Consider the following 27,088-nt stretch of genomic DNA (forward strand, 5'->3'; position numbering starts at 1 on the left):
TTGGTCCCAGAGCAGGGGACTGGCCCCTGTGTGATGCTCCCCTACAGCTATAGGGGCTGATGCTCACCAGGAGGGAGGTGCGCTGGGGGTCACCAGCATTCCCTGAGAGCAATCCAGTGGGAACAAGAAGGGGAGTAGGGATGCTCCATGCATGGCAGGAGAGCAGCATCTCCTCCAGCTCTCTGAAATCAGGGCTCTGCCCCGTTGCCCTCCTGCCATCCACATGGGCAAGGATGAGATGCTGCAGGATGCTCGAGATGCCGCCACAGCTCAGCCCCACGCCTGCCTGAGCTCAGCACCAAATCCAGCATCCATCCACGTGGTCCCACTCCTGGGGACAGCTCTGTGACCATGGGGACACCCCAAAGCATCGCTCGCCAAGTGCCCCAATCCACAGCACGAGGCCAAGGGGTGACTGAAGGTTTCCGCGCACTTAGAGCAGAGCTAAGGGAAGCCCTGGCCCCGCACAGGGTGGATGTGAGGCCTCGTGTCCTGCTTGGCAGTGGCTGAAAAGAGATGCTCCTGTGCTGGGGGTGCATGAGCAAAGCGACAGCCGGCTGCTGGGGAGCAAAGCCTGGAGCAGATGCTTGCGCTGCAGTAAAAGAAGAGAAATGTCTCCATCAAACAAAGCAGGATCAGAGCCACAGGCACCTCCCTGGGCTTCATAAGGAGCCAGCAATCAGTGACCAAGCAGCTTCGCTGCAGGGCAAAACACTGACATCGACGTTGTTGCATCCTTGGAGCGATGCAACTGAAGTGAAGCTTCTTAACAAGTCACTGCCCCCAGTTGAGTGGGGGCAGCTTCACCCGCGTACCCCAACCCCAGAGCCCCCCGGTGCACACCGCCTGTTTCGGGGCAGAAATGCCTGTTAAACACCCAGCCCTTCTCCAGCTCATCCTCACCTGTGGAATGTGGAGGGGCCTTAAATGCGGAGCTTCAATGTGCAGTTATTGGCACAGGAAAGCAAAGGCATCGCTCAGCGGTGCCGGGGGTTCCTGCAAGCAAACCATGCTCAACCTCCATGTGAGCACCCGCCCTGCACCCAGGGCCAGCACTGTGAACCCCATGAACCCCAAACCCTTGTGCGTTTCCCACCCTCAACACCAGGAAAAGGGCTCATTTAGGAACATTACGCTCAGAGCCTGCATTTCCCCGGGGGTTTTTCGTTTCTCACCTTCAATGACAGCAGTTTATTCTCATCACGGTGTTTAATTACCCACTATTGGAATGAATGATTGTAATTAGCCTGTAGTTAAATGGTCTCGATGTGCGAGGGCATGTGGGTGCCTTCAAGGGTCCTGCTTGCTTTCCCTGACAGCTCTGGCTCATCCCAATGGCACCCAATGCAATCCCAGCAGAAAAACTCAACATAGTCACAGAATAGAGGCTGGAAAAGCCCTTTAAGCTCATCCAGTCCAACCGTTCCCAGCACTGCCAAGGCCACCCCTGACCCATGGCACTGAGGCCTCGTCTCCACGGGGTGTGAGCACTTGCAGGGCCGGTGCCTGCAGCCCTGCCCTGTCCCATCAAACCAACCCAGCCTCCAGACATCGCATTTTACTGACCTCAAGCCTGAGGTGAGGGAGGATGAGGAGGGACATCACTGGGTGACAAGAGGTGGGCAAGGGGTGCAAGGATGTGGCCAGACTCATCCCTGCTCCTCCTGCCCCCGCTGGCACCAGGCTGGGCTTCCCCTGCTGTTTCTATGAGCTGCTGACCGGCAGCGACTCAGCTCTGTCCTGCTCCCCACACAGGTCAGCAGCGAGGGCATGCGTTGGCTGTGCTCAGTCCTGCTGCCTTGGCAGCCCCTACCCGTGTCTGGAACTCTGGACCCACAACGCCTGGGGGGACCTCCCAGCACCACTTCCCTGGGTGCACCCCACAGCACCCCAAGCCCAGCCCAGCCCCACCGTCCCTCCCGACACCGCTTCCCAGCACAGGGAACATCCCAGGGTTTGCTCACAAGCAGATTCACAAGCAGGGGCTGGGCTCCCAAATGGAACAATGTTGAGACCAAAGACTTGGAGCTGGAGCAGCTCTGCTCTGGAGCCAGGCTGAGAGAGCTGGGCTGGGGCAGCCTGGAGAAGAGAAGGCTCCTGAAGGGGAGACCTGAGAGCAGCTCCAGTGCCTAAAGGGGCTGCAGGAAACCTGGAGAGGGGCTTGGGACAAGGGCCTGTAGGGACAGGCCAAGGGGAATGGCTTGAACCTGCCCGAGGGGAGACTGAGCTGAGCTCTTAGGCAGAAGCTCTTCCCTGTGAGGGTGCTGAGGCGCTGGCACAGGGTGCCCAGAGAAGCTGTGGCTGCCCCATCCCTGGCAGTGCTCAAGGCCAGGTTGGACACAGGGGCTTGGAGCAAGCTGCTCCAGTGGAAGGGGTCCCTGCCCGTGGCAGGGGCTGGAGCTGGAGGAGCTTTAAGGTTCCTTCAACCCAAACCAGGCTGGGATCCCATGAATTACAGAACACATAAACCCCAGCTTCCCCCATACCTCAAAGCAATGCTCAGGCTGCTTCTTCCCACCTTGAAAGTCCGCAGGGCTGGCGGTTTAACTCCTTCTTTCACTTCCAAGCCCCTGGATGGTGCCAGCCCCAGGCCCTGCACATGAAAACCCCAAAATCCTTTTAAAACACTTTTTTTTTTTCTTTTTTTTTCCTTTTTTTTTCCTTTTTTTTTTTTTATTGATTTCGTTGAAAACAGAACAAGAAAAATGAGCGGAGCCAAAAGAGCGCTCCTGCGACGGCCGAAACAGCAACCGCAAATAATAATAATAAACATGACGGCATTATGAATGTTCTAGGAGAGATGAACAAAAGAAACTGGTACTGCCCTAATTACAGTATTTAAAGATATATGCAAAAAACAGAAACAGAACAAAACTGAAGGTAATGACCTGCGCAGCCACCACACAAAAGGTGATGGCGAATTTTATTCACACTACAATACTAACCATTTAAAAAAAGGTTTGTTTTTTTTTTCCTGCAGTTTTATACTAAAATCACTTTGTTCTTTTTATACAATTGATAAGTTTATATTCACGTGGTGAGCAAAAATCACACCAGAATCAGCACCGTTTTGTTGTGTGGTTTCTCTTTGTTGTCGTTTTGGTTTTTTTTGGGGGGTGTTCTTGGGGTTGCTTTTCTTTTTCATGGGTTTTTGTTATTGTGTAGTTGTAGTTTTTTAATGTCAGTCCCCGATGTCCTGGTAAAAAATAACTCAGTTTCTTGGAACCTCACAGCGTGTGGCTTAAAAACGAATCGAAGGTGCCCAGCGTTGAGGAAAGGGATGGGAACAGACGAGCTGGTGGCATGTGGGATGTCCTCGCCTGCTCTTCGCCCTGGCGGCGGCCGCGAGTCGAGGTCCTCTAGAATACGTTTATCATTCACTTCGTGTTTATAAAAACAAGGAAAAACCTGAATTGCTGCAGAAGTTTAGTGTCTTGTACGATCCCCTTCGACCTTCCCTCTCTACATCACCTCATGCGATGGGGCGAGGGGAATCCTTCCATGGAGACGGTAACAGGGCCCAGTGGTGCGGACGAGAGCTGGTTCCTGATGGAGAAAGCCCAAAGGGAGCCGAGGCTCAGGGGAAGCATCTCTGGTTGGCTCAGGGAGAGCCAGGGACCAAAGGGATTGTGAGGAGCATGGGTTTCCTCTCGTTGGAAGAGAAAGAAGCCGGTGGATTTGGGAACAAGGAGGGTATTTGTCAGAAATGCCCTCTAGCTCCTAAGGAAAGGCCCCACCACAACGTCCTGTGAGATGTGGGAGAAATCCATGATTAGAAACAACCAACCGACCAAAAACCAACCAAACCAACAAAAGCCAACCAGCAGAACCTGCCCCGGGGCTGTGCCAAGCACCCCGAACGCCAGCACCTCCCTCCCTCTGCTTAGCAACAAAGTCCCATCAAGTACTCAAAGTTTATTCCAAGTGAACTGGAGATGACTTGGCATGAGTGATCCATTCAATGAACATTCCGAGGACGGGAGGCTCTCCCCTGGACAACACTTAGGAGCACACCAAGAGGAGGAGGCCAGGACAGCTTGCACGGAGAAGAAAACTGCACCAGCCACCCCTCCACACTGTGAAACCCAGCAGCTTTGCAGGCCCAGGGAGGAGAGAACATCATCACGGAGGCAGGGTTTGCTTTTACTTATTCCTTAAGTAACAGTCGGTGGCACAGCCCTAAGTGTCACGAACTCTTGGCTTTCCTGGAGAGGGCTTTTTTTTTGTGTGTTTTTTCATTTTTTTCTCTGTAAATGGAAATTCAGACAGTTTGTGAATCTATGGGGTTAAAAGGAGTCAGTCTCTGGGGAGCGGAGCCTCAAAAGGGGCCGGCTGCTGTGGCAGAGCTGGTGTCGGGGAGCCCGTTTTCCTGCGTGTCCTGGGACGAGGTGCTCGCCTGCCGCTGGGCCAGCGCTGAGCTCGAGTGTTTGCACTTGGGTGAACCGCACTGACAGCTGAAGAATTTGCCTTTGATGTCCCAGAACCTGTCTCCATAGTCAAAGCTGCAAGAGAGAGACAGAGATGGGGTCACTGCAAAGCACCAGCACACAGCAGCAAAAGGGAGCACTGGAGCCAGAGGCCAGGGTTGGCAATCCTCAGAGCTGGGGGGTCTGGAACGCTTCAGGGGATGGAGTGTGCTTGTGGGATCCCTTGGGACTGAAGGGATGGAGCGATCCTGTGTTCATCTCTGGGCCCCTCACTACAAGAGAGACATTGAGGTGCTGGAGCGGGGCCAGAGAAGGGCACCAGAGCTGGTGCAGGGCCTGGAGCCCAAGTGTGATGGGAACGGCTGAGGGACCTGGGGGGTTCAGTTGGGAGAAGAGAAGGCTCAGGGGGACCTGATGGCTCCCTACAAGTGCCTGACAGGAGGATGGAGCCAGGAGGGGCTGGGCTCTGCTCCCAAGGAACAAGGGATGGGACAAGAGGAACCGGCCTCAGGCTGCACCAGGGCAGGTTTAGATGGAGCTGAGGAACAATTCCTGCCCCAGAGGGTGCTCAGGCATTGGAACAGGCTGCCCAGGGCAGGGCTGCAGGCACTGGCCCTGCGAGTGCTCACGCAGCGTGGAGACGAGGCCTCAGTGCCATGGGTCAGTGGTGGCCTCGGCAGTGCTGGGAATGGTTGGACTGGGTGAGCTTAAAGGGCTTTTCCAACCTGACTATGATTCTATGACCCTGCTCAGGAGCAGCACTGCTTTCATTCCACCACACTCAATTCTCCCTGCAGCGAGGCAGTGGCAGCCCCAGGACAGCACTTACCCAATTTCTTCTCCAGCTTCTATGTGCCTCGTGCTGAAGAAGGCGATCCTGGGAAAGCGGAGGTCCTGGTGCGACATGAACACTCGCACGGGGATGAGGTTTGGCTCACAGAGGTGGTTGATAAAGCGGCTGATGTTGCCATAGAAACGGGCATCGATGCAGTAAACCTCTCCATCCTAGGGGAGAAATGTGTCAGTAGCCATGAGGTGAGGCTGGGTTTAGTATGAGCACGTTTTTTACAAGGGCCTGTATGGACAGGCCAAGGGGAATGGCTTTAACCTGCCCGAGGGGAGACTGAGCTGAGCTCTTAGGCAGAAGCTCTTCCCTGTGAGGGTGCTGAGGCGCTGGCACAGGGTGCCCAGAGAAGCTGTGGCTGCCCCATCCCTGGCAGTGCTCAAGGCCAGGTTGGACACAGGGGCTTGGAGCAAGCTGCTCCAGTGGAAGGGGTCCCTGCCCGTGGCAGGGGTTGCAACTGGAGAAGCCTTAACGCCCGTTCCAACCCAAACCATTCCATGACTCCATGGTTCTATGATTACTGCTACTTGTTAAAATAAAACAATTGACCAAATTATTGGTCATTCCACCAATACTCCGCAGAGCTTCAGGGCAGGACGCCCACTGTGGGTTTAAAAGGACTAAACACACACTTTTAGATCCAACAGTACCCTGAACCCCCAGTTTTCTGCGCAGCCCTCTGCCCACACCAGCCCAATGCTCCTGTCACTGCCTGGTCCATTGGCTCTCTCCACCCTGCCCAGGTAAAGCACCAGCTTGGCACGGTGGAATTGATGTCTGGTGCAGACAAACACCTTAGAGGTACAAGCTGCTGGATAGGGGAATAGCATCTGTTCTGTCCTCTAATTGAACATGACAGCGAGGAAACACAAAGCCGGAGCCTCAAGAAAACACAGGTTTTTGCAGATAAAAGTGCAAGGGAGAACACAGAAATTCCCTTTCCAAAGAGCAGTAATATTTTGTTTTCCTTGAAAAGAAAAGAACCTCCCTCAGGGCTTTTTTATTCCAGCAGAGAATGACTGTGCAAGGCAGAGGCTTTAATTACAGGAGCTAATTTCAGTTGCAAAGAGGCCAAAAGCAAAAGGCTCCATTAGCGGTGCTCAAGCTCCCTTTTGAGCAAGCACCTCACCACTGTTAATGGACAAGTGGTGCCAGATCATACCACCCCACTGGGGCAGGAACCCAGGGAAGGTGTCCCAACGGCTGGGGAAGCATCACCCCACATGGTCCTGTAACACACACACGCTGTTATTTTGTGTTGCAATTATCAGTAATTCCCACCATCCCCTCACTTTCCTCCATGGAAATGCCTTGGCTGGTGAGGGCAACATCACCCACTACCACATCTAGTGCCCGTCTGGAAAGATGTGGGCTCTCCACCATGCAAGTCAAAATGTGCTTCTTGAGAAAGGATTCTGCTGCCTTGACTGACCCAGGCAGAGTCCTCACTGTGAAGCTGCTGAGGAGGAAGAGTCCCAAAGCAAAGTGCTTCCCACCTTGCCATGAGGGTATGGGGAGAAAATCTGAAGGGTCAAGACCCAACTAGAGCTTAATCTGGCTACTGCTGTGAAAGACAATTAAAAATGATACTATAAATGCATTACCAACAAAAGGAGGGCTAAGGAGAATCTCCATCCTTTATTGCATGTGAGGGAAACATAGTGACAAAGGATGTGAAAAAGGTTGAGGTACCTAATGTCTTTTCTGCCTCAGTCTTTAACAGCAAGACCAGTTATTCTTGGGTATCCAGCCCCTAAGCTGAAAGACAGAGACAGGGAGCAGAATGAAGCCCCCATAATCCAAAGGGGAATGGTCAGTGACGTGCTATGCCACTTAGACACACACGGTCTATGGGAATGGATGGGATCCACTCAAGCATGCTAAAGGAGCTAGTGGAAGTGCTCATCAAGGCATTTCCATCATTTCTCAGCAGTCCTGGCTCACTGGGGAGGTCCTGGTTGACTGGAGATTACCCAATGTGATGCCTATCTACAGGAAGGGACAGAAGGAGGATCAAGAGAACTACGGGTCTGTCAGTCCGACCTCAGTGCTGAGGAAGATTATGGAGCAGATCATCCTGAGTGCCATCACGCTGTGCATACAGGATGACCAGGTGACCAAGCCCAGACATCATGGGTTTATGAAAGGCAGGTCCTGCTTGCCTGACCTGATCTTCTATGACAAGGCGACCCACTTAGTGGATGAGGGAAAGGCTGTGGATATTGTCTACCTGACCCTAGTGAAACCTTTGACAGCATTTCCCACAGCATTCTCCTGGAGAAACTGGTTGCTCATGGCTTGGATGGGTGCACTGATCACTGGGTAAAAACCTGCCTGGATGGCCAGGCCCAAAGAGTGGGGCTGAATGGAGTCACAAGTGGTGTTCCCCAGGCCTCAGACACCCTGAAAAAAGACAATGCTTGTGCCTTGGGTCTTCCTCTTTGCTTCACTGAAGGCTTCCTATGAGCAAACCCAGAGGTTCTCCATCAAGGCAGCCAGCCAGGGGCTGACCTAAAGGCCAGGCGAGGCCCAGGTGGGCTCTAGCTCTAAATGCACAAACCAGGCTGAAGTCCCTGGTGCTTTTCAACTCCATAATCACAGTTTGACCCTGCCATTTTCAGACTGACTACAACACTCATCACTTGTCTTCTTTCAGTTGTTCAGTGTGTTGCTTTAAAAAGAAAAAAAGGCAAAAAAAATAAAGCAAAGCTTCTTTGTCATTAGCTGATGACAGAAACAAGACGTCTTGGAAGCCACCACACTCCTCTGAGTCCCCAGCTCACCTCTCTCCTCCCTTCCCAATCAAAGTCTGAAGTGATGGCTTTGATAAAAAACTTTACATGGCACTTTTCAAAGCAGGGTTTCTGCTCTTAGACAGCTCTCCACAGAGCAACACAGGGTAACTACCAGCAGAACAAGCCTCCAGCTCCTGCTGATGGATCCCTTTTGAGTGAACCGGGCTTGCTTTTTCAGTCTTCCAACCCATCTTTTTATGAGGAACTCACAAAGCTGTCAGTCAGGACTGCAAGCCTGCGTATACACACTGAGTATCAAAAACTGAACAACTCAATTCAGGATACCTGAACAGTTTTGACAGAAGAGCATCTTGCATCAAAACTGGTGTGGGCAGCATACACCACGCTAGCCCAGCACTGCTTTAACAAGCCCTAAGCCTTACCTCAACCCCTCTAAATGTCGTGGCTCTCCTCTTTGCTGTGTCAAGATGGAGACAAATACTCTCTTTGCCCTTATGAAGAGGCAAGACCTTGGGTTTGTCTCATTAGACACCTCCAGATACAGTACCTTGTTGTCAAGGTCGAAGAGATAGGAGTCCTCTTCACGGACATCTGCCTCCGAGTCAGATATCAGCTCACCAACGTACCTGCAGACATACAGGGAAGGCAGAGATAAGATGCTCATGCAATCATATGTTTGGGTTTAAACTTCTCTTTCTGAGAGGAGGGAAAGAAATACAGCTCAGCTACAGGTGGCAATCCCTAGCCTCACAGTGCAGGTCACCTCAGAGCCACCCAGGCAAACTGAGCTTTGCCAGCTTACAACAGCTAAAATCTTGCTCCAAAGTCCATCTTTTCAGGGAAACACTTTCAATATTAAAACTGGAGTCTTACTTCCAATAAAATTTACTTTTCCTCCGAGGAATATGTTTCCTTCTGCAAATCTCTTTGTTGGCCAAGATCAACACATTAATCCAATTCTCCTTCTGTTCAGACTCATGTCCGGGCGTTCCTGTACACTACTGCAGTGCTTGTGCTGTTTATATCCCAAAGCAAAATGGTTATATCTGTCCCTCCCATATTTTCCATATTTTGACTGATTACATAGGCTACATACCTTATAAAGGTTTGGTTTTGAAGTCTTAGGTCTAACCTAACCTGGAAAGATCCCACCTTCTTTCTCTATCCCTCTCAAGCCAGAATAAATCAGAACTGTGGTCCAGTAACAACCACCTTGCTGTGAAACCAGGTGCAAGGCAGATTACAACCTGGTCCTCTGAGCACCAAAATGCATGTGCTGCTTGGCCTGGCTCACTGAGAACTAAATACACCCACCACCTTCCACACCCCAGACAGACACTGGTTTTGCTGCAAACCCCCTTGTGCAGGAGTCCCCACTGTACTGGCGTTCCCACATTTGTCTCCCTGTCTCCATCGTAAGCAGTTTTGGACTGTCAAGGTTCAACATTTCCTGTCTTGACCTGCTTGCAATCGAAGCAAGAGACACAAAATGAGAGGTACAGAGACAGAGGGAGGATACGAGAAAGCAGCAACAGCACAGCAATATCTAACTCTTCCTGGCCTGCACTGCAATGCTAATTAATTATAAGCAAAGGATTCACAATAAGAATAAATGAATATTTTGGAGCATCAACATTATTCCATGATCAGCACCCATTATCCCAGCATTCCTCTGCAGCTCCCAAGGCATTTCCAAGTGTTAACCAACTGTATCCATTTCCCCCTCTGGCTCGAGGCACCATTTAACTGCAAGGCTGGGACAGAGGAGAGCCACAAAACATTAACCTGGAGAGGACCCATTCCATGACAAGGGATCATCTGGCTGCAATGTCCAAATCCGAGGGATCTGGTCAGAGCAGGAGGCTGTCGCTGTGTGTGATCCTCCTCTTTGCCCCACTACATCTTGTTATTTATGAAGCACTACTGGAAATCACATGCTCAGTGGTGACCTAAAGCAATAGGAAGATGATGGCCAGAGAGGAATTGCTGTAGCATGGCACAGTAGCCAGCAGCAGCTGAGAAACAGCTGAATAATGCTGCATGGAGAGCGCTCTGCTCAGGGACAGCTACTCCAGGTTTACAATTCAGTGAAACTAAAAACCACAATCGAAATAGAAACTGTTGGTTTGATGTTCCTTTAAAGACTATTCCTGTAATTCATTTCCTTTCCAGGACTGCTTACAAATACAAACAGTTCCTTTATTTCCCAGATGGAAAGTTAGGGAGGGATGTGCAAGAGGCACATGTTCCTACACAATAAAAGAGCAAGAGCTTCAGTCCCTTCCTTTAAGAACTCCCTAAATCAAGCCAACATCCTTCTTCTCGGCAAGACATTGAGCATGGTGCTGGCAAGTAACTACACCTGAGCTTTACCCTGCTGCTCATCACTGCAAGACCAGAGCTCACTGCATGCAAAAATTCAAGAGCAACAAGAAGGTCCCAGCATAAGCTCCAGGGTTTTCCATGCAGTGTGGAAAATGGGACACTTGGGGCTCTCTCTGGCTGAAGGGGTGGCTAAAACACCTGGCTCAATGCAGATGGTATCTTATTAAAGCATCACTCTTTCATACAGAAATGAAATCACATAATGGGCGTGCACAGAAAGCAACAGACTAGATCCTCACTTTCTGCACTCCACTAATTCACAGCCTCTCTGCTCTGGAGCCAGGCTAAGAGAGCTGGGCTGGGGCAGCCTGGAGAAGAGAAGGCTCCTGAAGGGGAGACCTGAGAGCAGCTCCAGTGCCTAAAGGGGCTGCAGGGAACCTGGAGAGGGGCTTGGGACAAGGGCCTGTAGGGACAGGCCAAGGGGAATGGCTTGAACCTGATAGAACAGGGGAGACTGAGCTGAGCTCTTAGGCAGAAGCTCTTCCCTGTGAGGGTGCTGAGGCGCTGGCACAGGGTGCCCAGAGAAGCTGTGGCTGCCCCATCCCTGGCAGTGCTCAAGGCCAGGTTGGACACAGGGGCCTGGAGCAAGCTGCTCTAGCAGAAGGTGTCCCTGCCCGTGATAGGGGTTGGAACCAGATGAGCTTTGAGGTCCCTTCCAATACAAACCAGTCTGGAACAGCCCAGAAGCAGAAACAGAAAGGGAAATGATTGCTGGAGTGATTATAGAGAAAAGTTGAAAGGTTTCTAAAGCACAAACCAGGCTGAAACGCTCCCTGTGTGTAAAAAAGGCATTTACACACAGAAACAGTCAGGACCAGCAGAGCTTTGCAAAATGAAAGTGTTGTGAGAACTATCCCAGACCTGCTCCCCACGCAGGCAAACGTGAAAAATCATGGAATTAAGTCATCCTTACACCAATACAAATTATCATCCTTCCCAAGCAGAGGAAGAACGGCTGTATGAAGCCACTAGCTGCTCAGGGCTCTAATCCAGACTTTCAATGCAAAATCCTCTTCCACAGGAGCTGATCCCAGGAGTTGCTGTGCGCAAGCAGCCCCCAAACACCTCTGGCACAGGCGCTTCTTTGCCAGAGATGAGGGAAAAAAGAAACCAAGTCTCTAAGTTGCCCAAGAACCACAGGAAGGCCATCAGTGCAGCTGGAGGAGGAGAGGAGCACTGCGTGTTGGTGAGTTGAGTAAATACTGCATGTGAGAGTGACGGAGATAAGGAGGAATGTGCATGGGCAAGACACAAATTAGCTCAGCTTTTTAGTATGCAGCTTATTTAGATAATCATGAAGATAGTGTCAGCATCTCCTGGCAAGGGTGAAGGGAAGAGTTAAGCATGGTTATGGTATCTGCACCCCATCAGCAATGATGTGCTCCACAATGCGCCCGTCTATGTCCATTACACAGTCAGGGCTGCCCTGTTTCCCTGGGCTGCCAGTTCGCTACTACCAATACCTCTTGTGTGTTTAGCATTCCAGTAGGATACGGTAAAGTTGGTGCCTTTCCTCTTTGGGAGCAGTTTACTTGCAGGCTCTGGCTCATCTCTGGATGCTGAAAACCAGGACACTGGGATCTCTGGTACTTGACAGAAAGCCCCGCCTGAAGACAGACTTGGGACACTCCCCACAAACAGCAGTTTTAAGCTTTACCTCTGCACAAAACATGTTGTCATCTGGCAGCTCCAAACATGAAAGAAATACTTGGCCAATTCACTGCAGAACTGACTTAATTCTACAATGATCTTCCTCAATCCCCTGCCCCAATTCTACAAAACATCAGTAACTACTTCTAGAAAACCTCAGCACCTATTTCCATGAAGGCCACGAGTTCAGCCTTCTTTGGAAGGTGTTAACTCACTGGAGCACTGCAATGAAGAAAACACTTCCCAGAACATCTATAAAGCACACATAGCACTTTAAAGCCTGAAAACTGTGGGACTCAATGGCAGATTTTTTCCATTGACATACATTTGAAACATTTTTGTTCTTAAATACTTTAGTGAATCAGAGCTGACACATGCTTAACACCAAGTGCTTTACTGGTTTGTTGAATAAGACCAAAGCCAGAGCTGTGACATTGGAAAACCTCTTGAGAAGTCAGTATTGAAACAGAAAAAGATCCCCTAGAAAGAAGTTGTTCCCAACTGCCTTGGCCTGAAATGTCCCCTTAGCCACAGCAAACACATGAGTTGAGCACATGTGCAGCACAACCCAAATGCATTCTCCCCTCATCACTTGTGTTTCAGAGGGGAAAGGGCTCAGCACAGATCCTATCGAGTCAGCAAAGGGTAGAGAAAGCTCCACACTACGAGGAAAAGGACAAACAGAGCAGGAATGGAGTCAGGAAACTCCATTCAAATTGGCTGAGGGCCCGATGCCAGTTTGACTGGTGTAAAAACCTCTCCTTAAAGAGCAGCAAACCACCTCAGGAAGCAATGGGCTTGTGGGAGCTACTGAAAGCTGAGGAACTTACTCGCACACAAAGGTTCCCAGAGGAATGTCCTGCATTGTTCGCACACCCCAGCCCATCTTTTGTGTCCGATAAAGCTGCAATCGAGTCCTGGAAAGAGAAAAAGAAGCCACATTAATAGCAGCACTGCACAGAAAGATGATGAACTTTCATAGAGGGATAAGCAAAAAATGCAGCAACCTTCCATGACCACAAACTCAAAGCTGAATTTGATACTCAACCCCCAGTCCTCACACTGGCACCACTGTGGGAATGCTCCACTCCCACCACTGCTCTGAGCACGTGGGCAGATAGCTAGGAGTGTGGTGAGACACTGGTAGCCCAGAGAAGCTGTGGCTGCCCCATCCCTGGCAGTGCTCAAGGCCAGGTTGGACACAGGGGCTTGGAGCAAGCTGCTCCAGTGGAAGGGGTCCCTGCCCGTGGCAGGGGTTGGAGCTGGAGGAGCTTTAAGGTCCCTTCCAACACAAACCAGGCTGGGATTCTATGCTGGAAACTGTCTGGGGACAAGGGATGGGCATCCATCACCCCTTTCTCCCTGCACAGCCGCACCACTCAGGACTGGGGAGGAGAATGTGGGAGTGGATTCTCCATGTGGAATACCAGGCTCCCACCACCAGCATTTGTTTTTCCTTACGCACACTCAGGAGAAGGCCAGGAAGGTGGAATGGGACTTAAGACAGCATAGCTCTGCAGGGTGGGTGCTGCAGGGGGAAGGCAGGGAGCTTATGGTGAATTAAGAACGCCTTAAGTTAAGTGCTCTGATCCCTCTGCCCTCCGTAGAGGCCAGTGCATTTAGCAGCTCCATCATATCCAGCTCCCTGGCTGAAAGACAAGGAAGAAATGCTGCAACTTGAAACTTCTTGGTGTAATTGCTGCTCTGTGGAATTTTACTGATGGAGTTCATAGGCAGAGAAACAATTCTGTAAGTCACTGTGCCTCCTGACTGCCAGAACCTGAGTTTGTGCAGGATGAAGAGTCTCCAGGGCTAGGGAAGACTCATGCTGTCCCAAGGGAACCAAAACCCACTCTCAGCAACGCTGTTATCGGAATAAAGAGAAATCCAGTGTTCACCTGAACTTCACCCTGTTGCTTTTCCCAGTACTTCTCTTCCCCAGCGCTCCCTCCTGGCACCACCATCAGCTCAAACCAGGGGCTGTGCATTTTCTTGTATTTGCTCCCAGCTCCTGAAGCCTTCACCATGGCAAAACATGACTTCATGAGAATGATCACTCTCAGAGTGGTTATAACACTAGTTCAGGGTTCAGGAAGCTCCCCCATGTTTTGCATCATCCATCACAGAACAGCACCAAGCTCAGGTTCAGGCTCTGCTATTGGGGATGACACAGGCAGCAGCGGGACCAGGGCTTCAATCCCAACTTCCCAGATAAGCCGGGTCACCCTGCCAGATGGAAACGTGTGTGCTGCTGAGCAGAGTTAATTTGGAGCAAATCTGATCAAGGAAGCACTGAAACAGAGTGGGAACACCCATGTGTCACGCTGCAGCCCAAATGCAGGAGGTTTCCTCCCCAGGGACCTCAAGCACAGCTCTGCCAAGCACCCGACCGCAGGCTTCCCAACACAGCCACTCTCCCAGGCTCACGGTTGGGTTTCCAACACTTCCTGGCTTTCAGAAAACACTTTGGCAAGGCAAAAATACAACAGCAACAGCTCTAGGTGTACAGCTCCTCAATCAACACCCACAGAGACACCGGAGCTCTGGAACTCGGCAGGGAAAGCCAGAAGAGATAAAGCTCTGTGGAAACACAGCCAGCTTCTCCCTTACTTGTTTTTAATACTGCAAAATGTCATTCAAACTACAAGGCCTGCAAATAAAAGTGTTGTCAGCACTAGAAAAACTTCGCTAAAGTCTTTTTCCCAGTGGGATTCCTTTGGACTTAGTGCAGTGGCAAACTTCTCCATAGCAGAGGTCCAAAACACAACATTGACACTTTTAGCTTGGCACCAAAACGACAGAGGCTGATCTGCAGCACTGAGGCCAACGGGTTAGTCAGGTTATCGATCATGGGGAGTCAGGCCAATAGCTGGAACTTCTGAGCAGCCAAATCTAGGCATGCTGGCCTATATAACACAGAATCATAGAATAACAAGACTGTTTTGGGTTGGAAGGGACCGTAAAGCTCATCCAGTTCCAACCCCTGCCATAGGCAGGGACACCCTCCACTAGAGCAGCTTGCTCCAAGCCCCTGTGTCCAACCTGGCCTTGAACACTGCCAGGGATGGGGCAGCCACAGCTTCTCTGGGCACCTTGTGCCAGGGCTTCACCACCCTCACAGGGAAGAATGTCTAATCTAAATCTCCCCTCTTGCATATTAAAGGCGTTAAATACAGACTGCTAATTTACAAGTTCTCCTAAATGAAGACTTTGCAGTTCCTGCTGCTATTTTCTTCACACATCACCACCTGAGAAGTTACATCTAGGGTGCTCAAGCAAAGCCACAAGTCATTTCCATGTTTTATGGTTAGGCTGATGAAAGAACACCACATTTTCAACAGGACAGCAAGAAGGGCATGGTGTAAATATTAACTGAGCTCAACAACCTGCTGCTGCATCATTCCCACCGACAGCACACAGGAACCCACATGAATCCCACCACTGTAGGGTGGCACCTGCCCCAGCTTCTGCCTCACCTCAGGAAGTCTTGGGGGTTTTGTGGGTTTATGGGTGAGGTGAGACTAGAGAGCCAGAAAGCTCACAGGTTTGGTGCTGGTCTTGCCGAGATAAGCTGCGTTTGGATCCTCCTTCTCACCTGAGCCCATTCTGCACCACCCGGTTCCTACAGGTTCTCCAGCACGAGCATGCATGATTGCACTCAAAGATCAGCGGCGGCTCAGCCATGTTGAATTCCGGCAGGAGTCGGCCATCCTGAAGAGAAGAGGCATTCCAGACTGGGTTAGTTGTCAAAGCAGGCCAGGGAACCCCAGTGTGGGGCATGCCCCAACCTCACCCAAACCAGCATCAGACCTCAGCTTCCGCAGTAGCTCTGCTCTACCCCAACAGTGGTTCCACCACCATCTGGAGATCATCATCACTATCACCAACAGCTGCCAAACAGCAAGAGACCATCTAAATTTTTGCTGCGTGGCATCACCCTATGCACCACCACAAAAAAATATCTTACAGAGCTGTGCAAAAACCCAATGTGCATCCCCATCATTATTATCATTTGCAGTGCTGGAGGGGAGAAGCAGATGCTTTGTCTGCCTCTGGAATAAAGCCTAAACTTCCAGAGCACAAGGCCAGTACACCCAAGTTCTTTGAACCACATTATCTTCCCAAATAACACTCCCAAAAAAGCTACAATTCAATTATTAACCAACCCAAGATAGGATTAAGGAAGTGATAGACGCAGTTCATCATATTTAACAAATTTGGCTTTTAAGGCTTGAAAGATGTAATCACGCATTAACATGTAAATAAAATGACTGCAGAGCAAAGAAAGATGCCAACAGCCCTCCTGGGAGAAACCTGCAGAGATTCACGGAAGTTCTGATCTTAGCAGAACCTGTCCAAATGTTAACCTCAAACTCTCCCTGGAGCATTGAAGCACGGTTACCCAAACCAAACCAGGCTTCTGGCAATGCTGCAGTTAAAACATCCCTACTTTGCCTTCAGCCAGAAGGATCACAATGATAATAGATAAAAGCAAGCAAAAAACCTCTCTACTACTCTGCCCTTGTTTACATACGACAGCTTTGTCTGTGCTGCTCTGAACTGGAAGCTGATTTCACGCATGGATTATTCAATACTCTCTAGCACATGGGTGTAATTAATGGCTCAGTTGGCATGCGAGTAACACAAATAAATAACACTAGAGAAGCTTTCCTGCTTATGTGTTTTGCTGTTATCACACACACCTCAAAGCCGAGACTACAACTTCAGGCATTTTAAAACAAAGAGAGAGGAGTTGTACAAGGAACTGGCTTAAAGGTATACTATAAACTGGCTTAAAGGTACTACTATAAACCCCAAACTGTGCAGAGTTCAGCTCACAAACAGGGACCTGATGCACTAGCAGGTTCTGTGTCCTCACCTTATCATACCAGCAGCGCATACTGAGTTGGCCACACATGCAGTTACTGGAGGAGCAGTCATCTATACATACACAATACTGGAAGAGAAGAGAAGGGGTTAACTCCCCACCATACACACATAAAACTGAAAGAGCAACTTCTGTGACTGGATCAGAGGAGAAATCACAAGTCTTCTTGCTGCAGCTCCTTAGTCAGAAGGACGAGTCTCATCAATTGAGCAGTGGTTTTACTCCATTATCTATGTGTGCAATTTCTGTGTGCTCTCACACTGTGCCACCTTCCTTTGTCATGAGAGGGTGTCCTCCTGTGTTACTAACCTTCCTGCATGACCTATGAGCTGTGCTCCACACTTGGGTGGAGTTGTTGAGGACAAGGACTCGTGCTGGGAGATGGTGCAACATGACATCTCAGTCCTGCCTGTCACTTCTTCCCACATGTGTGCTCCAGCTGGCTCCAGCACTCCCCAAGCCAACGCTATCCCACCACCAGCAGCTGCCCAACAGGGTTTGGGCATGGGAAGTTCACTTCACCTATCTGAGGGCTGTGCCCAGAGAGGGCTTCCCTCACCCTACACTTCCCCACCTCTGCTCTCACAACCCAGCCCTTCCAGGACTTCCAGTATCACACTGAAGACCTTGACCTGGATTCTGCAGCCAGCATGAGGAAGGTCTCCCAACAACTTACTAACTTTCCAGATACAGAACAGAGGAAAACAATAAATGGGAGCCACATGAACCAGCACCAGCTACAGCACACAGCTGATCACAGAGATTAGCTTAAGTGCTGGAAAAGGAATAAAGCGGAATCCCATCTCCTAGAGAAAGAGCTGGAGTTTAGCACTACAGCCTTAGCTGGAATTTGATGGCCATATTAGGAGCAGACATTCCCATTTGAATGTAAACCTCATTCTGAGGTGCAGCACAGCAGGACAAGATACCCACGTGGCTACGCAAGGTCCCTCACCTGTAAATGGGTGATGTTTCTATCAATGTCCATCGGGCAGGTGACACAGTTCTGTGAAACATATTTGTAGTTGCTAGGACAAGGCTCACTGTCCACAGAGTTGACACAGGGAATGGGGATCCGCTCATAACCCCGGGCGATGTCTCTGTCAGTGGGAGAAAGAGAACTGTCAGAGAGGAAAAGCTCCCCTGAAAAAGGGCCCATTCAACTGCCATCCCGGGGCAGAGTTACTGTCTCTGATCACTGAGCACTCAAAGCCTAAAGCAGTTCAGACGAGCTGAGTTCATTTTTTTCCACCCCGTCTTACAGATTGTTCTTTGTGCTTATATTTCCATTTGAAGGATAAATTTACAAACCAGGGTCTGAATCAGCATGTGCTTGGCTCTTGCTAAGCTCAAACTGACCTTCACATCAGTTTAAAAGGCTAAGCATGCACTTGCAGTCCTTTCTTAAACCAGACCCCCAGCCTCCCCCATGGGGCTCTATTTCATGACCCCTAGGCAAAGCCAGATGTATTCTCACCTGCTCACAACCTTCTCTATCTGGACAGGCTTCTCAGCAGATGATTCTTTGAGAGTCTTGTTCATCTGTAGGGCCACCCAGACCTGAGAGTTAAGGCTGGAGCACTGGAGTGGGGTCTCACCCTCCTTGTTCTTTAAAGTGACATCCGAGCCACGGGAAAGAAAGAGACTGCAAAAGAGCAAGACAGGGTAAGCATCTCCTGAGAGAAACTGTGCAAGGGCAAAACAAGCTGAATCACATCCTCCAGGAGCCCTTAAGGGGCAAGGAAGAATCTGTAGTAGTGAATAATCACCTGAGTTCTCCTTATAAGCATGGTTCAGTGAATCCTTCTATGTGAAGGTGCTGGCAGAAGCCACAGACTTGAGCTCTAGGCACTCATAAGAGATCTGGGCAAACCTTGCCTTGCTTCAGGCATGACAGGTACTCTGCTGGTACCAGCCTAACTTCACACAGGCTTGAAACTCTCTCTGGCAGGGAAAGATATGGGGTGGAAATGAAAAACTCCCACAGGAAACTGGTGCTGGACTTGGCCCTTGTTTATACTCACCGGTTTTTGGTGAGTACCCAGGATGACTTTATTCATAGCACTGATGGAGCAAAGGGAAAGCCCTGTTACCATATTATGCCATGCTAGTTATCAGGAGAAAAAAAAGCAAGCTTTAATCAAGGATGACTGAGGCCTTTCTGTCGGGAAGCCCAGGCTGAGCACAGCCCCTCAAACCTCTGCCCAAGTCTCCAGCACCACTCCTTATTTCTTGCTCTACTTTCCACCAGCTCTAGCAGCAGCTTGTATTTCAGACCCATTGCCCCTAGGAGCAGGGTAATGGAGAAATGAGCCCTCCATCCCAATCCTGGTTTGTGCTTAGACACCAAAGGCATTTCAAAGGATCTCCTGAGCTTGCCAGCCAGTAACCAGGCAGAAAGGAGTGATCAGGGGAAGGGAGAGGAGTAGCAGGGCTGGAGCTGTACTTACACTACACACTCATAGCGATTCTCTCTGGCTGCAATATGCAGGGGTGAGTCGCCGTGAATATTCACTGCATGTAAATCACACTTAGCAGCCAGCAGGATCTCTGCTATGTCAACACAGCCAGAAAAAGCAGCCCAGTGCAAACAGATATTTTCCTCCTGGGGGGAAAGAGAACAGAGCAGAGGCTGTTTAGTGCATTAAACCCCTATTGCTTTGGGATCCATCATCCTTAGCTCTACACCTGCAGCATGCAACATGTGGCTTGCAGTCTTTTTCCTTCTGAGTGGGACTGCCAGTGTGGGCAGGGAAATCTCTGCACAGACAAGAAGGGAGTTCTCACTCCAGCTGCCTCCAAGTACCAAGGATGAGGGAGGCTGCACACAAGGTTGTCCATTGCCTACCTTAGACACGCAGGCAAATCATCTGTCTCTAAGCTACATATCAGTCTCAATCTATCCATGAGAGAGGTGGCAGACATGAACCAACACGCTGGAAAAGGCTAGAAGCTGAGCCAACAGGAAAGTCAGCATGCCTCCAGTGCTACAGAACTAAAAAGAGCACACAGCACGAGCTACAGGGACTATGAAGGTGCTAGAAAGAGAACCATGAGCCACAGAGAGAACAATCAATCCGACTTCAGGCGGCTCTTAAATACTGAATGTACTCATCCCTCACTAGCAGCACTGGAAATAGCTGAACACTCATCTTTTTGATGGAGGTATTTTAAGCAATGATACTCTGTTTTCAGTTCCAGTGCAATCTGCAGCACACTTCGAACCCTTCCCCATGACAAGCTCTGAAGACATCGATTAAAACAGTGCAGTGATAGTAATGATCAACTCTCATCTATTTCTTTTTAAGCAAAAAATAAAGCAAATCTTGGAGTGATTGCAACTTAGATCCTTCCTTAAATGGGAGGCTATTGACATGCACCAGGAATTGAAGAGGCCATTTTCTATATAGCTTCTGCCTCCCAGTGTTGCAACATCTAGGTAAAGAAAACCCTAATCACATCACATACAGAAAAAATTCACCCTGTCGATTGCACACCACATGATGCTACACCTGGACTTGCTACTCTGCCTTGCACTAGCTACTGCTGAAGGTACTGCTTGCAACAGGATCACAATCAAAAGCATTTGTCCTGGAGCTTGATGGTTCCCAGCACAACACCTGAAGGGGCTGACAAGAAATTTGGAGAGGAGCTTTGGACAAGGGATTGTAATGACAGCACAAGGGGGAATGGCTGTGAGCTGGCGGCGGGTGGATTGAGCTGAGCTCTTAGGCAGAAGCTCTTCCCTGTGAGGGTGCTGAGGCACTGGCACAGGGTGCCCAGAGAAGCTGTGGCTGCCCCATCCCTGGCAGTGCTCAAGGCCAGGTTGGACACAGGGGCTTGGAGCAAGCTGCTCCAGTGGAAGGGGTCCCTGCCCATGGCAGGGGGCTGGGACTGGGGGAGCTTTAAGGTCCCTTCCAACACAAACCAGGCTGTGGTTCTATGATGATTCTATGACAGTGGCTGATTTCTGAAATGGATTCCAGGAAAGATCTTACATTGTCACGGATGTTGATGTCCGACCCCTTCGCAAGCAGCAGCTTCACCAGCTCAATATGCTTGTACTCGGTGGCCCAGATCATTGGCGTCCAGCCTCCGTCATCCTGAGGAGGAAAAGGGAAAGGGTGAGACATTTAGGATGGGCAAGAGGTCTCTTGCTGGCTTCACAATCCCCTTGGTAGCCACAGTAGGGTGCACCTTGCTGAGGAGCCACAGACCCCTTCCCTCCCTATGTTTGTCTCATCACTCTTCTTCAGTCTATGCTGCTGTGGGAAGAGGTCGCTCAGGGTCCTGCAGAGCCCAGCACCATTTGAACCAACATGCCTCAGCAGGCTGGAGTTCATTTGTAGCTCAACACACTGGCAATGGATCTCCAGGTCATTCAAACACTGTCCAAAAGGCACAAGGAACATCCATCTTGGGTCAGAGCTATTGCAAAACTACCTGAGAAGCCCAAGGGTGCTGGGGTTCCCCAAGAACCAGGAACTCCGATGCAGCGCTGCCTCACCCCATGGCAATGGATAAGCTCTGTGATGGCAAGGGCCAGGCTCAACCCATCCCACACCATGTCCATGATCCCACCATTCCCCTGCTAGGGAAGAGCACAGTGACTCCCTTGAAGAATAGGCTCCTCCAGCAAACTCCAGAGTCAAGGAGAAACTGCAAATCAAGGCATGTGCAAGGAAAGTTTCCATGGAGCCAGTGGAGGGGATTCACCTTCTCTGATGGACCGGGATGCCTATGGGACTGTCACCACAGAATGTTCTTAAGTGCCTCCCAGGACTGTCCTTGAGAAACTCTGCTGAGACTTGAGTCCCAGACCCGAGGAAAGCAGCTCCTGCCCCTCGCAGAAAGAACTCACCTGGCAGTTGACGTCCATCTTCCCGCTGGAGAGGAGGTACTGAACAACATCGTAGTGCCCCTTCTTGGCAGCCAAGTGCAGACACGTGGAGCCCTCTGCATCCTGGACACAACCATAGAACAAGCACTCAGAGGACATCTCTTCCCAGCGTTTCCCATGTCTCTACAACCCCAGTGATCCTCAGGAACGCCAGAGAAGTTCCCAGACAGAACAGAGGACTCACAAAACCCCCAGCTGCTGTGAAGGAGGCAAAAGAGCAGGAGCCAACGCCAGCACTGAGCAGAGGGAGCCCTACACAAAGCCCAGAGGTGCAACCCATGCAGAACAGGAGGCTGAGAGTGCAAAGGCTATGAGGTGTCTTTTTGAAGCCTAGGGAAAGCACCAGCCCCAAATCCTGGCAGATTGATGCTCCCCTTCCCCAGCAAACCACCTCCAACTCTTCACCATGTTCTGGGGAACCAAGGGAGGCAGAAATCCCTTACAGAGGAGGTGTTTTCATTTTACATCAGAAAAGGAGCCTTGTCTCAACCTGAAATGTTCCATTCATACAGCTTTATTGCTGGATTTTATTAGCACAAGGCCTTACCCCAGCACCCAGAAGCAGGGCAAAGGGGTGTCCTGCTCCTGAGAGACCAGGTCCCCAGCGTGCCCGCAGCTGTCTGCTGAGACAGGAGATGAAAAACAGCCACAGCTTGAAAGGAAAAATGCCTTTGGGAGATGAGAATACAGGGTCTGGAGGAGATGGACAGGCTGTGAGTCACAACGGAGACACTCCCACACTAACACCAAAGATCGCGGCGGCTGGAGCCTGATTTCGATCAGGCCTTTATATCCCAAGAGCTTAGCACAGAGCAAGGCCCAGAAACCAGGAAATGAGGAGGAGGAAATGAAAGACTGAAAAGCAAAATGACTGCCTCCAGCCCAGCCCCTGTAAGAAACATGGGAGGTGAGAGCTTTCAGATGGAGCTTGTCGGGGAGTGTGGCACAGGGCTAGGACATCTCGGGTCAGGAATTACAGTGTGGGCTTGTTGGGGTGAAGAAGGAGTCCCTACACCCTTACAAACGCTACACCTGAATAATACCACAGCTTCCCCCTTAGGCTAGCATGAGCCAAGTGCAGCTTCTCAACCCTATGTAGAGCAGACACACATTAATATAATTTTTACCTAAATGTCCAATTTAGATTAGATATTAGGAAAAAAATTCTTCCCTGTGAGGGTGCTGAGGCGCTGGCACAGGGTGCCCAGAGAAGCTGTGGCTGCCCCATCCCTGGCAGTGCTCAAGGCCAGGTTGGACACAGGGGCTTGGAGCAAGCTGCTCCAGTGGAAGGGGTCCTTGCCCGTGGTGGGGGCTGGAACTGGATGAACTTCAAGGTCCCTTCCAACACAAACCAGGCTGGGGTTCTAAGATTCTAGTCTCAAGTTTCTGCAGGTTTTCTGTGGCTTTTGCACCCCATCAACACCTGGGGTCTGAGAAGCCCCCCAGCACCCCTCAGCTCTCTGTGCTGGGCGCACACCACAGCAGCTCGTGTCTGGATTTCTCATTGCAATGGCTGGAGCTGATTTTAAGCTGCAGTGTTGCTGCTCTCAAACAGATGACTAATTTGGTGTGAGAAACTAATTAACATAATAAACTAGTCTAGACTTCAGACGTGATCTCAGGCTTCTCATTTGCTGTTGCAAGCTCTCCTTTGCCTTCAGAAGAAAAAAAACCCTTCTTTTCACTTCCTCAGGAATAAATCAGGCAAGAGGTATCTGGGCTGCTCCAAGACACTTGGGACAACGGTTAGCATGAACCCACACATGCCTGTCTTAACTTTTCCCTCTTCTCAGCTCAGAACCACACTCTCATGGATCTGTTTAAGGCTTGGGGTGGGCAGCACCTTGTGCAGTCCTCCTTGTCCCACCAGCTCCTTCATGAAAAGAGCATCCCTGCCCAGCTGTACCCCCCAGCAACAGCAGAGGATTGTGCCAACAGCAGCAGGCTGCAACAATAAGTTCACATGGGGAGGGCTCCTGAGCTCCAAATAGCATCTGATGTAGGGGACTAATACATGATCTGTGTATTTTCCAAGACTGCAACGTAACCAGAGCATGCTACAGGCAAACAGACAGCTGTGTTTTATTGTACTGCTTTAAATTAAAGGGTAGAGTTTGAAGATGGGGTACTATTTTGCCACTGCAGCGTGACTGCAAAAACCACATGGCAATCCTTTGGAAAGCAAAGCTTCCTCTGTCATTTCTGCTGGTTTGGCAAGCACCTAGTTACCAGCCCATTTTAAAATGTCACCCCAAAAGTCTCATTATCAGAGTCTATAAAGAAAACTCCAAAGTCACTGCAATGGATTTCAGTAGCCCCAGATGAACTCAAACACCTCCTACACTCGGTGCCACAAACTTCACGTAGCCAGTGGTGGCACTTGCCCCAAACTGCTCACAGCCAGGATACTGCACCACTCCAGTGATACTACCAACAACCATGGCCTTGCCAAGCCTTCATGCCCAAGACAAGCAAGTCCACCTCCCCTCTGCCTATTCACTTCCACCGAAGACCTATCAAGAAAGAAATGGCGGACAAAGGCTTCTTCAGGAGAAAAGGATAAGGAAACAACTGCTACCTTAGGATCTACAAGTGCTCCAGCCTTGATAAGGTATTTCACAGTTTCCAGATGGTTGTTTTCTGCTGCTTCCATCAGTGGGGTCCGCTGGTCTTCAGAGCAGGAGTCGATATTAGCACCAGCCTGTTAGGAGGCCAAGGCAGATACAAGAACAGTTACAATCACTGCTGGTGAGCAGAGGAAGGATGTGCAAGGAGTGATTTAGTAGCAAGTTTTTTAACTGAAATTTAGCCATATTGAGCAGGGGAGAAGAGAAGAAAAAGGTAATAAACCCAAGAAAGAAGACAGTGCAATTCCACCTGGTTTGGGAAGCAGCACACAATGCCTGCCCTTCCCCCTGCCTTCTACAGCCAGTAACCAGGGCATAAGGAAGCCAACAACTAGTATTAAATAGCTCTTGTTATTAATGGATTTTGTACTGCTACTTTCTAGATATCATTTGGGAAAAATGAGCCTCCTCCTTTCTCCAGCAGCTTTGATTTCCCTGGTCTGTAATTTCTATGGACACAATGAACAAAGCAGCCAGCTCTTCACAATGTCACAAGCAGCAGGAACAACTTGCTGATTGCAACAGAGGTAGAAGCCGTAAAAATACTCCTGGAGATTGTCTAGCTATTCCTGTGCAAGTCAATGGCAATGTTTCTGCAGAGGTCTCGGAGCATAGGTTAGTTCAGTTCTCAGTTGAGCATGGAGTGCCTTGGACCAAAATCTTACTCTTTTCCAAAGCACTCCTGTGTTGTGTGTCCTGCCTGCTTTAACTCTTCAGCTTAGGTCAGGAACCCACTCAACTCCTAAAACCAGAAGATCTCTGAGATAGCCCAACTGCTGGCAGGTCACACATGCAGGTACACGTGTGAAGCACAGACCTGCTTACAGCAGCGACATGCTGACTCAGGTTCACCCCTTCCAGGTGCCTCCCACTGAATGCATTTGTTTTGATCACTTTAAAATAGCAAGAGCTACTTAAACCAGACCTGAGAAGACGGCATTTCAAGTTTAACAAGCTGGGGACATGCCCAGCCAAATCCTGTTCTACTGCAGTAGTCAGACATGAGGGAAGAGACAAGATGATGAAGGATTTTGGAAACAAACCAACTCTACTGATACTTAATTCAAGTTGTTTATAGTAGCTCAAACATCTTACTCCTTTTACTCATACAAGTCACTCTGCTGTCTTCACGTGCAGTAACTTGAGTGAGAGCAGGAGGGTAGGCCCATAGCTGCATCTTCAAACAGCACTTTGTAAGCCTCTGACTCCAGATGCTGAAATGCAACAACCCAGCAGGCTTGTTCTCAAAGCCATGGCATTGCTGCTTTCTCAAGAGCCCTTTAAGGTTTCCCAGTCACACAGGATAAACAGAGCATCCTTCCAGTCACTCCAGGTGATAAATGGCAGCACAAAAAGGAAAAACTCTAACTTTTTAAACCCTTCTTTTTCCTTCACATAATTTTGGAGTTGATTCAACAAAAGCACCCCTACGTCTTTGACCATCATCCCTCCATTAGAATCCAAATCTCAGACAAGCAGCTAAACTTGCATCTGTCCTTCTCTCATTTCCACATGCGGGACCTTTACCCGGTAGAGGAAAATCCTGCTGGACTTACTCATGTTTTGACTGCAGGGAAGACAGATGCTGGCTGCCAGGCTCCACAGCCTACCTGCCTTTGTCACAAGGAGCATCTTGGCAGCAGCTTGCAGACGCCCTGCAGCCTGCCTGCGGTCCGCTTGTGTTGGCACATCTGGCACTGCACCACTGCTGGGTGTGATGGGTACGTAGGCTCCTACACGCTGCACAGTGCCCTACACTGAAGCTTCAAATGCTTTTGCCATGTGGGCAGGAGACCAGAAACCACAGAAAATGGCTTGTATAGCAGAACAAGTGGAGACAGACCTGAATCAGCATATGGCAGATGTCCACATGGCCAGACTCGGCGGCGGCATGGAGAGGGGTTCTCTTATTCTGATGCTCCATTTTAAAGTTGGGGTCAATGCCGTCCACTGGAAAACAGAGCAGAGATGTGTTCAACCATCATTCAGAGATGAGAGAAAAGGGTAACAGAAGAACTAGGTCTCAACTAAATCCTCTTAAAGGACGGGCTCCTGGCCCATCCTCAGCCCTTCTCATGTCTCACTACCCATTCACGCCAGAAAGCCCTCATGGCACCCATGGACGTTCAATATGCAACAGCCCTCAAACCAAGAGCTTCAGAAGTTTAAGACCTTTAAGTCATCACAATTTCTATACGGGCCTTCTTCTTCCACACAGGGCGTCTCCCCATCCCTGGCAGTGTTCAAGGCCAGGTTGGACACAGGGGCTTGGAGCAAGCTGCTCCAGTGGAAGGTGGCCCTGCCCATGGCAGGTGCTTGGAACTGGACGAGCTTTAAGGTCCCTTCCAACCCAAACCAGTCTGAGATTCTATGATTCAGATTCACAATTCACCATTTCTCAGTGCAACAAAACCAACAAACACCATATTAAGATAAAAAGGAAAACAAAACCTGCATTGTTTAAAGCAAGAGAAGTTGGAAACACCAAAGCGTCAGAACTACCTGGCCTTTGTGTCTAATCACTAGTAAATGCAATTAATAGCAGCGATCCTCATTGCATCCTTGCAAACAGAGGGCAACAGAGTGGATGGAGCTTCTCCAACTACCAGAA

The 27,088-nt window shown here is 49.9% G+C and overlaps 1 protein-coding gene across 16 annotated transcripts in view; it reads right to left on the reverse strand.

Moving 5' to 3' along the window:
• Positions 1–2,875: 2,875 nt before the first annotated feature.
• Positions 2,876–27,088, reverse strand: part of EHMT1 (euchromatic histone lysine methyltransferase 1) — a 115,369-nt gene continuing 91,156 nt past the window's right edge. For all 16 annotated transcript variants that reach the window (XM_065695266.1, XM_065695277.1, XM_065695269.1 and 13 more), the window contains 13 exons: positions 26,321–26,427; positions 24,429–24,551; positions 21,812–21,913; positions 20,949–21,053; positions 19,401–19,555; positions 18,428–18,595; positions 17,906–18,050; positions 16,942–17,019; positions 15,658–15,773; positions 12,893–12,979; positions 8,575–8,653; positions 5,257–5,432; positions 2,876–4,502 (listed from right to left, as the gene is read on the reverse strand). In XM_065695266.1, coding sequence (XP_065551338.1) covers positions 4,319–4,502; positions 5,257–5,432; positions 8,575–8,653; positions 12,893–12,979; positions 15,658–15,773; positions 16,942–17,019; positions 17,906–18,050; positions 18,428–18,595; positions 19,401–19,555; positions 20,949–21,053; positions 21,812–21,913; positions 24,429–24,551; positions 26,321–26,427 — 1,625 coding nt within the window. In that variant the 3' untranslated portion in view covers positions 2,876–4,318. The remainder of the gene's footprint in view (positions 4,503–5,256; positions 5,433–8,574; positions 8,654–12,892; positions 12,980–15,657; positions 15,774–16,941; positions 17,020–17,905; positions 18,051–18,427; positions 18,596–19,400; positions 19,556–20,948; positions 21,054–21,811; positions 21,914–24,428; positions 24,552–26,320; positions 26,428–27,088) is intronic.

This window comes from Lathamus discolor, chromosome 15, assembly GCF_037157495.1.
Source record: "Lathamus discolor isolate bLatDis1 chromosome 15, bLatDis1.hap1, whole genome shotgun sequence".
NCBI classification, from domain to species: domain Eukaryota; kingdom Metazoa; phylum Chordata; class Aves; order Psittaciformes; family Psittacidae; genus Lathamus; species Lathamus discolor.